Source organism: Perna viridis, chromosome 10, assembly GCF_037379345.1.
Source record: "Perna viridis isolate PV_CMFRI_1.1 ecotype Kerala chromosome 10, ASM3737934v1, whole genome shotgun sequence".
Taxonomy (NCBI): domain Eukaryota; kingdom Metazoa; phylum Mollusca; class Bivalvia; order Mytilida; family Mytilidae; genus Perna; species Perna viridis.
In genome coordinates, this window is record NC_142454.1 from 32066260 (window position 1) to 32081090 (window position 14831).

Sequence of the window (14831 nt, forward strand, 5' to 3'; positions counted from 1 at the left end):
TATACCTACCTAGGAACAAGAAAGAGAACCAATAAGCGGAGTACTTCCATTAAACCATGCCTTGGCCCCTCACAAGCGTCAAACACAAATATAAGCCACCCCTAAAAAGAGCGTGAGAGGGACAGCTAAAATATGTCGTTACCTTGTCACAGTTTAACGCGACGTCATAGCCAGCACTCCTCGGTATTGTAGAACTGCCTAATTTTGGTCTTGTAATCTGATGCTTTGTGACATTTATCACTTTAAAAAATTGTCAAGTAACTGTAAATCTGTATATCTAGAAATAATTCAAGCCAAGGCCTTCAGGATGCAGTAAAAATTTTCTGGAAAAAAATGACCCACAGCATATAGGGTTACCATAGAAAGCATGCAAAAATATGCAAAAATTTGCAAAAAGTTCATAAAATCAGGTTGAAAAGTATCAAATTTCCCGCAAAATATCTGAAATTTTTATTTCATCCCCTGAAACTGTTCAAACTTTTTCCTTCGAAAACCCCTTCCTCATATGGGCATCGCGGGTTAGATTTTGAGCTATTTCACTTTGTAATCCACTTATTAAATTTAGCATGGTGAAAAATTGACTTACTTTCACTTTCAAAATGAAGTCAAATTGTCATTGAAAAAAAGCCCCTTCAACATTGAAAATATATAAAACATTGCAAAATACTTTTAAAAGTCCCCTTTTTTCAGAAAATGTTTCATTAACAATAGATTCTTCATTTTTAATCACTATAGCAACCACCGGTTTCCATTTATGTCATTTTTCATCCCTAGCCAAAAGTGCGAAACTAAACTAAACTGTGGAGTGCTGGCATAAGGAACTGTTACACTAATAAGCAATGTCGCTTAAAAGGTAGACCTAGGGTAAGGGACATTACTCTAATAAATAACTGGAACTTTTGTATTCATCATTTTACAACAATATCATGTAACCATCTAAGTAACTTGGATTGATTTCATTCTGTTTCAAGAAAACGCTTGAACGGCTTTGGTGAAATTGAATAAAATACAAACATATCACTGATTTCAAGAGTTATATCCCTTACCCTAGTTCTTCCTCCTTAACAACGTACACATAACTATCTAAAAAGATGCAGTGTACTTTTAAATTATATATGTGACTTTCTTAGCGTTTTCCGATTATATCTTATTATATGCAACTGTATATGAATTTTTCATGGACTTTCCTATTGACTACTCTTATTAAAAAAATTATACTTTAGTAAACATGACATGACTGCTTGGTATATTAAATTACTACCATCTGCCATCTATATTCTTCTTTCATCGATATTGACCTTCAACAAGCTGTTCTTGCAAGACGCTAGAACTGCTTACCTTTTTCGTAGCACCTGAGGTGAATTACCTTCGGTTTGTATGAGGTTTTCAAGTTGTATATGGTTTTAGTTGTTTTGTGTTGTGAAATTGTCCCCTTGTGTTTGTTAATTTGTCAAAGAATTTCCCACCTCAAAATTGATATTTCTCCCATATGCCATACTGATGATATAAGGGGTCACAACCTTAATATCTGTTTGTGTGTATATTTGAGGATTTTTTAACCTGTTATTTCATTGTCGAAATTAGAACAGGACAATTTTCCACTCACTTATGAGTGATCTGTTCTGTGTCGTTCACTAACATCTTTCCAAAAAACATTGTCCTCTGAATGAGAAAAGGGGGTGGATAAAATTTGGTTGTCAGTCGAAAGGCTTAAAGGGTTAAAATAATATTACCGAAATGATAAATACTAAAATAAAGACTTTTTTTAAATATATGGCAATAGGTCCTTGTCCCAGAAGCCTTTGCGTAAGTCCGTGGTCCCAATCTAGAAAATCATCTTGAAAGTCGCAATTTCTGCAAGCAAAGCGTATATGCGTTTGGATTATTGAATGCTACTACATAAAGAAATCGTCGCGTTTGTCATAGGGTTTCTCTTTGGTGTAAATACATCAAAGCTTGGTAAAAAGTATGAAAATATAATGGAAATTTGTTAATAAGATGTGTACCAGTTGTATAAATTATGTTTTAATATCTACACAAAGTACAAAATGTAACTACAGCGTGATATTACGTGTTTATTTCGTTTTCTGCTATTCACACTCAATCTTCAAAGCAATGACATTTCCACGTGTTGAAATTCCTTTCTACAATTATCGTTTACTTCATTTCCTTCACAGAAGTTTGAACTACTTGGCCAAACTTAAATGCACTCTCTTTGTCACTGAAGTTTAATCCATATACTTGTCCAGGCACTCGAAACTGGTGAAATGTGTTTGTGGCCATACTGTATTTCAGTGTTTTAGAAATATAGGTATTTAATACGACCTAAAATAAATTTTTACTATGAATTTATACAAACGTTTTATACAGCCTCGTTAATTCTTGTTTGCTTATACTACAGTTTTTGTTCAAATCATGATCCTTATGCGTGAGTAGTTGAATTCCGTCACAACAAAAACTTTTTTTGTCGTACAAAACAATGTTACACAGACTTGTTTTATGATCACTTCAATTTTGTAATGACGAAATTCATTTTCGAGACAAAATTCAATTCTGTGTCACAAATTTCAATTCTGTGCGATAAAATTCAATTCTGTGAGACAAAATTCAATTTTGTGTCACAAAAGTCAATTTTGTATGCAAATTAGTTTACAGAATCCTTTGGATATGCAAATGAATTCAAAATGTGCAGCACCATGTACACATGTATTACAAACTTAAAGACGTTGCGTACGTTAACGTTGTTGGTGTCACATTCGACAGAACCGGGACTGGTTACGAAAACTTAAATGTTGCTATTAGAATGTGGAGTTATCAAAGGCAATATAGATATTAAAATGTTCGAAAATGGTTATTGTTGTAGGATTATAATCATAAATCTTTGAAAGATGCCATTAATTGTGGAGGGAAAGCACTTTTCGATCACAAGAACGTCCATTTTCATATGTGGACGGGTAACATTAAGAAATGCTTGCTTTCCAATTCACCAATACATCTGAGTTGTTTCTTGGTGTATTTTGATAAAACTAACTTTTTTGGAAAGACGACGTGATATTTTTCATGACGTAATGATAAGATCAAAGCGTATTACAATATCACAAATGTCTCCCCATTGATGTGGACATTGTAAAAATGGAAAGAAATCGATTTGAAGACAATATATTAGACATTTTTTTTTGAAGTTATGCAAAAAGCATTATTTTTTAATCGGGACTATTATTGACAATATTGACAATTTATTACATAACCCCAATGAATATATAATGTTCAATAAGTCTTTTAGTTAAAAGCCTTTTTGTCCGTATTTCAATTATGTCACAAATCTTATTTTTTTCGACATTGGCCATTGGCTACTTTCTTGTTTACGGTTGTAAAATATAACAACGAATACCATTTTTACCAAAGTGTATTCACGCTTAAAGGACTGTATAAATATTCAGAATATCATATTTATTCTAAATAATAATGAGTTTTATTGTCTAATAGTAGATAAATACGCACGTATGTTGTGATGTCACGTTGTCTTTTTCCCGACGTTTTCTACACGTTGCGTGCTACCCGGACTTCATCAAAAGTTTTTTTTTTCGTTAGCTTCGAGTGAACTAATAACTATGAAATTTGGAGTTTTACATGTATGTATGCTGCAGATAGTATATTCTAACAATAATGGTATTTGGTTGAACATGTATTTTAGCGCAGCATTTTGTCTGTGTCTAACCAAAATGTCACAACATCTAAAATGTGTATATTTTATTTATTAACGCGTGCACCATGCTAAATTCGAACGAACTGTTCAAAAAGGCAAATGGTGTTGAGTTGTCACAAAGCTCTTTTTTGACGTTTCCAAAGTAATGTTCTGTTTTGCGACTAAAACTCTTTTTAAAACGTCAATTTAAAAAACAATAAAAAGTATAGAAAAGTTACGATACTAGATTAAATTAAATCACTGTGGATGTAATGAATAAAAATAAATACGATTTTAGCGAATCTGATAAAATAATGAAAGAAATATTCAAAAGAAAAAAGAAAGCCACTCGCCCCTTGCGCGCAATCCTGTCTATTGATATGCAATAATGTCCTGGTGAAATCGGGATCAGCGTTTGCACATTCGCTAGTGAAATAGTTTAAAATCAACGTATTTCATGATCTTCTTAATTACCTCTTGACAATTATTTTAGCTATAAGATATAATAAGCTGTACAAATATTGCAAAAATATTTTTTTTGAATTTTGTTTTTAAATCTGACCAAAAACAAAAAAAATGGTTTAATCTGGTGTGGCCTTTTTGGCCCCTTATAACTAGAAAACCGTAAGAGATATCCGAAATATGATTGAAAAATGCAGGAAGGATTATTAATGAGGAACCAAATGAAGAATCTAATTAAATAAAAAAAAAAAATTCGAAAAAAAAGTTATGAAAACATTTTTAGGCGTTGCCCAAATTTTACCCCCTATATCTTGAAAACGGTCCAAAACATAAAATTTGCTGTACATGTGTTTACCCGAATTAAATAAAGAACACATTAAAAATAAAATGATTAAAATAAAAAAAAATAAGAATCTACTTGGGTTTTAATAAAACACGTATTTTTACCATTTTTGACCCCTTTTTCTGAAGTGACTGGGGCAACAAAGTCCAAATTAGATAGGAATCTTCTTAGTTGTTGGTAAAATCATATCAACATTTCAGAACAATTCGTCAACCACAACTAACGTTATCGCACGGAAACGAATTGTCCCCAGACCACGACGACGCGGACGACGACGTCGCCGCCGACCACGACGACTCGCCATAACATTATACGACCGCAAGTTTTTAACGTCGTATAATAAAAACGGGAGATTTCGCTGTCAAATTTTCTCAAAGAGGGAGCTTTACCAAGGTTTTGTTGTCTCGAAATGTTTAGCTATGTTTTATGTTTAGTAACAGACCTTAGAATTCTGGAACGAGTACATGTATTCGGAAATATCAACATACATCTACATAAAAATCAATTCACTTTATACGCTTCCACAATTTGATATTCGGAGGGGGGATGTTACTGACTTTTTTGCTTGTAGGTTTGTTGGCTTTCCGTTTTAGTGAGGAGGCTTTACTTTTTTTAGAGCATCACGAAATTTGTTTTCATAATTCTAACATTTTTTTCATAGGATAAAATTTCCTTCAAATCATTTTAAATGGTTGATGCCAAACTATATACCATATCATCTGGTTATTTCAATTGACCAAAACGTGCGAAAAATTAATATCGAGTCGGATAATTAAATAATTTAGCATGTCGTGTGTGTTATTTTATGTAAAACATTAAATAAGCACATTTCTTCTTACATGTAACAATTATAGAACGATGTACGTCGCAATACAAAAAAGGCGTCGAAATTTGCCGATTTCGACGTTACCAAAAGTGACAATAACACCGTACCCTACGTCAAAGCATTCACTGCAATACAGTGAACAAGGTACGAATGTGCACGGTTATAATAAAGCACATAGGTGAAAGAAATATCCGATACCCACTGTGTCACGTACATGTGATCTTGTAAACAAATGGGAAACGAAAGTTAGAAACGTACTATATCTTTTAACAGATTAACAAATTTAATATGATTTTATTGGCTAATCTGATGATTCATTTCTTTTTTCCAACAAAATTTGGGACAAACACATTAATGCAAATCATCTTGTCAAATTTTAACAAATTTGGTTGCGATGAATAGGTCGGGCAAAAGCATTTTATAGTTGAGTTGAAAGATGTCAGGAAATGATCGCGTGATTCACCATGGAAAATCCCTATAAGTCGTAATAGAATAACAATCTCCGAAACAGAGGAGTAAGGAGCTACCAACCTCTGTTTCGGAGATTCGTAGAAAAATCGCGAATTTTATAACCAGCTCAATCAAACAAACCTCATAGAACACGTATAGTAGCAATTTTAGTCATTTCAAAAAAATTTTACTGTAAAAAATAAATTAAAAGATTTATTTTTAATTTCACTTAAAACGGCCTTTAACCGTCCGGCGTTGCTCGATGTAATCGGAAACCTGCATCTGCGAGACCCACGGTTACTATATCCAATGAGAAACCTTGAACTAACTGTAAACTAATTTGCATTCACAATTGTCTTTTATGAAAGTTCAGTTTTGTCTCACAAAATTGAATTTTGTGAATTTTGTGACACAAAATACTTTTGTCTCACAAAATTGATTTTTGTGACTCAGAATTGACTTTTGTGACTCAAAATGGAAAATTTGTAGTATGTTATAAATTTTGATAATCTGAATTCATTATTGTTGACAAAATTCACTTTGGTCTTTACAAAATTGAATTTTGAGTACAAAACCACACGAGACCCTTTCGGCGCCCCGTACATTACTAATGATATTAGGTTTTGTATAAAATTGTTGTGTTAAAGTCTAATACCATGAAAGACACTTCGTCACACAGCGTAACAAGCGGATAACCAAACGGAGTCGAGGGGTATCTTCAACTACTTTCACTGCTTGTGACACAGGCAAAAGCATTTTTAACTTCAACTACATAAACTGTCATCATGGGAAGTTCACATGGGGGAGGTGTTATTTATTCCAAATTTGAGCAAATAAATGAATTTTTACTCAGTCATGGACAGGGAAAAATTAATGATAGAACATTCCCCCGTTACTTAACAGTGTAGATTTTTAAATATTTTTTAAACTCCGGTTGCTGCTTCTAAATTGACATAAAATACCTGCCCACCCCCCTTGGAAAAGAAAATGGTCTGTACCACATACTGTTAGATGTCTAAGATCATATGTATGTTTGAGTATCACAAGTCATGATATATTCTACAATACACATTGATCGAGTCTCAGTGGATATTGAGCAGTTATAGCTCTAACTACCACGTCGCATTACGAGATTTTTTATTTCCTTGCTTTTAAAAGTATCTCGATTTATACGATCATGATATGCGCAATATTTTGTCAATACTAGTTTTTACTCAATCCTAACGTTTAAGTGTGTCAAAACCTAATAGAAGGCGGTAATATCGTGCTGCGTTCAGTGGAGTTCTTTATATTTATTACACCCTTGTATCGCTAGGCTGAACTTTTATCGCATGCCTAAAAGGACATCTCTAGTTAGCGAAAAGTTTGTATATTGTTTATGCGCATGACAAAGTGTATATTACATACCAAAATCCGAATCAAAATCATAAGAAAATACGCATCTGATACAAATTATGCCGTGTATTATTCTCTATAAACCTGCATTCAGTTAGAACAAGATGGATCGGAATTCTTTTTTCATAAAACTCTACAACCAATCACATATACATTTAAATATTACTGCAAAACGTGTGCCTTGATTAGGAGTACTAAATGTATTAAAAATCTTTCACAATCATGTTGATGATCGACGGTTTTTCTACTTTTTCTCCTTCATGATCTTAAATGTGTATCATTTAATTCTATCAATGAATGAATTGATGGGCACATTTTAAATAGACCCTTTTGTGCTAACGTTGGGGTAGTCGATGAGCATGCGTACAGCATGCACAATATACACTTCCGCCTAGAAAATTCTTTTGTTCTACCCAAGCCCTACCTCGCGGAAGTGTATATTGAGCATGCTCACCAACTTACCAAAAATGGGTCTATTGGTCGAGTCATTCGAGTAAGAGTACGAACAGGAAAACTTTATTTAGATTCGACACAATAAGTAACAGACAAAATATCAAGCTCTTTTCAGCTAAAAACCGAATGAACTTTAATTTAAGCGATTAAGTCATGATTAAAGTTCTGGTCGACGGAAAACAAATTAAAAATCTATAACACAAACCTTCTTATCTTCTTTCCGTATTCCAACAAATCTATATTTGTTACTTGTGCTCTTGTAAAGTTGAACTTTAGATATACCAGTGCTATCGCCAGCAGGGTGCCATCGTTTCGCTTTGTCGTCATAGCACATGACAATTGCCAGTGCTGAAGCTATTGACTCCTCTCTGTAAAATTACAAGACACAATCTATAACGATTTGTTCCTCATCAAAAATAGCTAACTATTTGCTAGTTCCAAATATTCGTGCGAAATAAGGTATTTTGAAAATCAGCCACCTGATGCGGAGGCGAGAATCTAATACGGCAGGGGACTGAAACGTTCCGGATACCATTCTTCATTTAAATTACACCTGTTTACCATAACATATATTACATCTATGTATAAATGCTTAACTACATTTAAACAAAATATCCACCAAATTTCAACTTTTAATTTTAAGTTTTACAAATTTGACGGGGGTAGCTTGGTGTGCGAAACACTGCGCATTAATGTAACTGTATAGTGCACCCTCAGTCCCAGAAAACATACAACGATATCGGTTCCCTGAAAAATAAATGTATAATCCCATTTAAGAGAGGATTGATATTTCTAATATAATAAGATAATTTAAAATTTAAACAACCAAACAACTATCACGAATGACGAAGGATGTCTAAATTTAACGACATAAATTGTTCTATTCATTTTAAAGATTTACTCCATCATTTATTTCCATTCATTTTTTAAATTTTGTGAAAGGCGAATTGATATTCGTGGTGTAACGTTTTTGCAGGAGATAGCCCGAAAGTAAAATTATCGAACTGAATTATCGAATTTTTTTTACACAAGAAATATTAATTTTGATCAATTATTTCTATCTATATTATAATAGAGTAAAAATAATACCGCTCATCACTTTTTCTAATCTTCTCAATTTCCATAGCTGTCTCCTTTGTCTCTCTGATGGGTAGAAAATAAAAATATTATAATGTTTTCATTTCATAAACCATGAAACAGTCCTGTTTTCATATTCCCGACTTTGACTTCGTATTTTTGTTTTGTTTTTGTTTTTGTTTTTTTTTGTTTTAGGTTTTAAGCAAAGGAGAGTACCTTCTACAAATGTGTCATCCGACAGACTAGTTTACCGTCAAATTGGAGCAATGGACTGCAGTAGACTTCAAATTTAAATATTCAATTCACTGGGGCCGCGGTAAGTACTTGGATACTTTTAAATAACTTATTTCAAACCATTCAGGTACTTCCCAGAAAAGTGAAAATATTTAAAGTTTCCAAGAAAAATGTTTAGTTGTCCCTTTCCCCAATGAGACCGCCTACCAGGTTTTCGGGTATTGGTGGGTTACGTCCCTTTGAAAAAAATGGTAAAATGGCTTGCATTTCCTAAATATGAAAAACGACTATTCCTTACTATTTAAAATATAGAATATATGTCACCCACAGAAATTCAGCATAGAAAGAAGATGCTTTGCATAAATCCATAAAACATCTCAAACATTTAACATTTTATTTTCGCAGAACGGTGTGATGCTCGAACGCAATAGAAAAGGGATAAAAAGGCCTTTCAAGGTTATGCATTAAGGATTTACCTATTACTAACTTTAAATTTTATAATGATTAAAACTATCATCCAGGATAAATAGACATTATGTCTCGTCTTACTTTGATGTAAACGTAATATATTCGCTAATTTTTAGTGTACGCCTACATGTATCCAGTGCCTAGTTATAATACTCACATGAGAACCACTGTTTAAAAATGATATACAATTAAAAAGTAAGTAAAACATTTTGTCTAAAAATACAACTAATCCCCACTTACCTTACTTCATAATCTCCTATTAAAGCTGAAATCTCCTTTTTGTCAATACTTTTCCGTTCATATGTTATAGAGGTCAACTGGAGCCCAGACAATACAGGAAGATTTTCGATCTGGTCCTGTAAATCGTCGAATTTTCGGATCAAAGTTGCATCTGGTCGAGATTTTTCGAGCTCTTCCCAACTTTTTTCTGAGGACTCTGCCACCTTAAGCATATCTTTCGTTTTATCCTCGATCCTCTTTAATTTGGTTAGTTCCTTTTCTTTTTTGTCCATAACGTCAGATATTAATTGATCTGAGTGTGATTTAATTAAGGCTATCAGTGAGTCTCTGTCTTCTTTTATTTGTTTAATCACAGTGCCTGTTTCAGATTCAAACTTTCGTATTACTTCAGTGATTTCTCGTACTTTACAAATAAACATCTCCAACTTCGGGGTCAATATTTCTTTTGTTCGTTTTCTCTGTTCTGTGACAATGTCCTGGATTTTCTTGAACTTATGTCCATGATGCTTCCCGGTGATACAATCACCACACACTGGTGCACTACAAGTTGTGCAGTAGAAATTGTATATTTCCTCATGGTCCTCGCATTTAGATTTTACCTCCGGAATTGTCTCTTCGGCAGACTGGAATACGTGATTTTTGGACGATTTTACTTTCCCGTGCAAAGTTTTGCAGTGATCACAAAAATACTGTTCACAATCTAAACAATAATGTGCCCCCGGTGCTTGGTCACAGACGCAAGGCCTCAAAGGTACCTGTGCCATCTTTAGACATATACTAACACACACTGTACATACACTGTATATAACGATATTATTAGTAACAAGATATTTAAAGCGTAGTGTAAGTATTTATGAATAAATATTGTAATAAATTGTGTATCGACATGTTTGTTTATATACATCTATAGTATTTGGCGAAGTTATTATTTTTTCTTTCAATTAATACATACATGTCCCTGCTACTAATTTTTACTTAAAATTAACAGCATTAGTTATATTTGTTATCTAAGTTCTTTGAATCCAAATAGATCTTCAGTGCACTTTTCACCCTAGTCTAATACAGTTAATATGGAGGCAAAATTAGATTATTTTATGGCCAATTTAAGAACAGTCCTTCCGACAGACAGACCGACAGACAGACCTATGCCCAGAGATTATATCTGAGCCCTCGAAATCTTTGATATTTGAGAACTGTAATGTAACTTCAAAGTTATATTTTTAAATATTTGGAATATCAGTAACAGCCGATAATGACGTCGTGGACTAGGGTCAAAACAAATGTCTATATAACTTGGGGATCGAGAGACGGTTTTATTTAGGTATCATTCGAAAGGGAAATGTCAAAGATTACATCATTGGTCAATTCTTTCACAAAATTTAGTAACCAATGGGATGCGATTGTGTCAGGTTTATAAAGGCCCTGGGAATTCCCGCCATATTTTGGTACCGAAAGTGAAAGCAATGCACTTCTCTGAATTTATGAACGACCTAAACCTAAAGGTTCAAATTTTGAAATTGGACAAATCTAGTACAAAGATCACACAGTTCACCATGAAAAATATTAATCAGATTTGGGTATTAACAAAGCGAGAATATGCGTCGGCTACATTTTTTTTAAAGATAGTACATGTTTTGTTACGAATTGTTCGTACTAATAAATTTCTGAAGATATGATAAAAACATAAATATTTTTTATTCACAGTTTGTTTTTTTCCCTCAATATGGTTGATGCGCTATCCTGCAAAAGTAATTATTAAGCTGGTACATGTATGAGCATTAGTGTATAGAAACCAGTACCACACTCTCTAAAGATAATTTTGTTTGTAATACATGTAGCAACACAGTCCATTCCCTACTATGATCCGGGCAAAACTGGAAACACTGTTTTAATATCAAACGCAAATAAAGATTTAACTCTCTCCTGATTCTTAATTTTGCATGAAAAAAAAAACAAGCTGCGTTTATTTGTCTTATCTTCAGTCAAGACTGCTTTCTCTCTCCGGAAAAAATATCTCCAGTACATGTATACAATGTATGTATAATGTACACGTATCAAACATGTCCCTGCATGTATTCGATATTGCAAAGTTTATATGCAAAATGTTTGTTTAATTTTTACGCATTTTTGTATTGCATAAAATCCTGCCACTTGATTTTTTTTAAATATGCCAACGCTGATCCGTATTTATATCAAAGCTGGTGCTGTTACCTGACGAATTACTTTGCCACACCATTCATGAAGTGCATAGATGTACATGTAAATTCTCAACAGTCATGCGTAAATATCTACATGTAGTTTCAGTATTTGTTAAGATATGTCTAATCGTGAAAAACAAAGGCAAGGTCGTAGATTTGGAGAGGCGCAACAATACATTGTGAATTGATATGTTATATAAAGGTAGCCTTGCCGCGAACATTTTGAGGTTTTGTGGTAAGAATATCCACGTGACATTTAAACGAAAATAGTTTTTGAACCTGATTTTAAGAAATGACACTAGAGCATACCATTTCGTAGGAATTTATGTTCGGAAATCAATAGAAGTCGACCTCCCCCTTTAAAATTTTCCAAAAGAGGGAGATTTAATGCAGCGTCAATTTCACGACGTATCTTATTATTAAAAACTACGCTAGAATTTATGCTAGATAAATTTCGAACATTACAACACTTAATTGGTATTTAGAAAAAAAAACTGTAATTTTGATCCAAAACTGAAGCGTGTCATTTCTGAGCTTCATGACTTTCCTTTTCTCTCAATCATTGCGACCGACGAATACCGAAAATTCCGAAAGCCGCAGGACTGAAGCTCTTGTCGGGAGACGGACAAGACAGTAGGAAAGTATTTAAAATACCAAGAGTCTCCGGCTGAGGGCGGGAGAGTTAACACTTATATACAGATGCATTTATTTCAAACTTTCCTATATCAATTTAGTGCAATTAGCAATTACTAGTTTTAATTGAAAAAGGTGTCATTTGTTTTGCTTTTTTTTTCTCATTTATATATCTCTAAACTTCGTAACTTTTATATTCATTAGTTTTTGCTAAAGGAAAAGTAATGATATGTTTTTCAACAATGAATTATACATATGCGTGCTTTTTGTGTTTTACCTATTGTACTAATTAAGAAAATATTAAACACGGCACAACAGGGATTTGTCTTTCTGTCCGTCTGTCTGTCTTTCTGTAGAGAAGCACAAGAAACATCAGTAAATTTTAACCGTTTATATTGATGATATAATTATAGTTGATAGAATTCATTTGAGTCGAATTTAAACATTCTAATTATGCACACTTGAACAACAAAAAAATGTTAAATGCTGACAGCTACTGAAACACACATTTAATTGCATTTTAATAAAGCATGCTGTTGATATATTATTTATCACCTTGGCGGTTTCAGGAAAGTGTGCTTACCATGAGTAACGGAGATCCTGAGTTCGATCCTTCACCGAACCCCACCTGGTAGTCACTGCTTCTCCGCTAACCATGCAGTATTTCATTTTTCATTATTTTCATACCTAAAGCTGCTTCATCTGTGAGCGGGCAAATTGAAGGTCCGACTCACTATGTCGGACTTGCACAAAGAAGGGTCTATTTGAATGCATGAAATGTCAGCGATAGGATGTTAAACCGTAATCAGTCAATCAATTCTTATTAATTTCATTAATTAAAATATTTCCCACACAATGCACAGCAAGAAAAGGGGAAGGTACAATCTTTACATAATCAAAATTTACATAGTCTTAAATGACAAATCTTGCTTTCTGTTACAAATTGTAAGTTCAAATAGTTTTTTGAAGAATCCAGTATAACTAATGACTCATTTTAACAGCCTTGCTTGTGTATGTAAATAATGTTTCAAAGAGTAATCAAGGGAACCAAGGTTATAGCGGTAATCAAAAGAATGTAATGTAATCCAGGGACAAAGACCAGACATGGAAAACAGACATACACAACAAAGAACATAAAGTAAATAAAATCATACATACAAAGTAACAAAAGCAAATGAGCAACTCGGACTCCTCTAAAAACTGGGAGCATGGACCAGGTGCACCGGTAGGGTAAGAGTCCTCTGCTTTTCTAGAAACACCCGCCGAGTTGCTCATAAAAAGTTAAGTCCGGGGTAGACGAAAGAGGAAAGGAAAACTATGACACGATGAACAAATCAGTTTCCATGTAGCAGATGGATACACCATAACGATCCACGAGTTCATGATGGCGGCCATAAAACTTCTGTAGTGATGATTTCAAATTTGTAGCAAAAGTCTTCGTAGTTTCGGTATGAGTTCTGATATGAAAACTCCATACGCAGGTGCTGAAGGGATTTTGCCACAGATGAAAGGAAAGTTGACAATTTGGAATGAAAAGTCATCACGTTTGTCGTAAAGTTTGGTCAATAGTTTTCCTTTACTATTGATCTCTAAGTGTAGGTCAAGATATGAGGCTGACTTCACAGTGTCTGTAGTATTCTTTATCTCAAGTTCTTTGGGGTGGATGTGATGTTTCAAATCCCCGAAATTAGGACTGTTTAAAGATAATACGTCATCTATATAGCGGAAACCGAGATTAAAGGATCTAGCTAAACGATATTCTTTCTTTCGGATCAGATCAGCTATAAAGTCAGCCTCATAAGAGTGAAAGAATATGTCAGCATGTAGAGGAGCACAATTTGTACCAACTGGAATGCCGACCGTTTGTTTAAAACGCGTCCACCACACTAGAGAAATATGTTGTCAATTATGTCAACATCTTCTGTGTATTCGGAAGATGATTTGGAATTAATTTTCACAAAGAATGACAGACTTGTGCAACTTTTTTTATTCACTCACAGCCTCTGTACTTTGACATTTTTTCTTTCGTAGGTGCCTTCCTGTTTCTGTACTGATTTTTTAATTTGAAAATCAAATAAAAGGAGCCGATGTAATAGCTTAAGAAGTTATTTTGAAAGTCTAGTTTACAGTTTAGAACAAGTCACACATATTATACCCCTGCTCCGAGCGGGGTATACTGTTTTACCCTTGTCCGTGTGTCCGTGTTTCCGTAAAACTTTACGATAATTTCCTATATACCGAGGACTTTGTTTATTTTTGTATTACTATGTTTGAAAATTGAAATTTTCGTTGCACTAATCGTCACAGCGGCTTGAAATTTTAGCACATTCTTCAGGTTATTATGTCATATGTTTGGATTTTTTTTTG

General features: G+C 33.6%; 1 protein-coding gene across 2 annotated transcripts; it reads right to left on the minus strand.

Moving 5' to 3' along the window:
• Positions 1-2003: 2003 nt before the first annotated feature.
• LOC148605417 (uncharacterized) lies at positions 2004-10452 on the minus strand. Of its 2 annotated transcripts, XM_088548518.1 has the most exons (5): positions 9634-10452; positions 8704-8757; positions 8347-8361; positions 7820-7982; positions 2004-2325 (listed from the first exon to the last, which is right to left on the minus strand). In XM_088548518.1, the coding sequence occupies exons 1-5, from the start codon at positions 10395-10397 to the stop codon at positions 2158-2160; spliced, it is 1164 nt and encodes a 387-aa protein (XP_088404644.1). In that variant the 5' UTR covers positions 10398-10452; the 3' UTR covers positions 2004-2157. The 2 variants fall into 2 exon arrangements, with proteins under 2 accessions (XP_088404644.1, XP_088404645.1); XM_088548519.1 differs by lacking the exon at positions 8347-8361 and having other exon boundaries at positions 9634-10451.
• Between the last annotated feature and the right edge of the window lie 4379 nt (positions 10453-14831).

Bases quoted from the DNA above. Each gene is read 5' to 3' on its own strand.
- LOC148605417 (XM_088548518.1), bottom strand. From the start codon at position 10,397: ATGGCACAGGTACCTTTGAGGCCTTGCGTCTGTGACCAAGCACCGGGG. The intron at 8,758-9,633 runs GTAAGTGGGGAT...TCTACCCATCAG, and splicing joins ATAGGAGATTATGAAGTAAG to AGAGACAAAGGAGACAGCTA. The intron at 2,326-7,819 runs GTTTGTGTTATA...AATTTATTTTAG, and splicing joins TACGGAAAGAAGATAAGAAG to GTCGTATTAAATACCTATAT.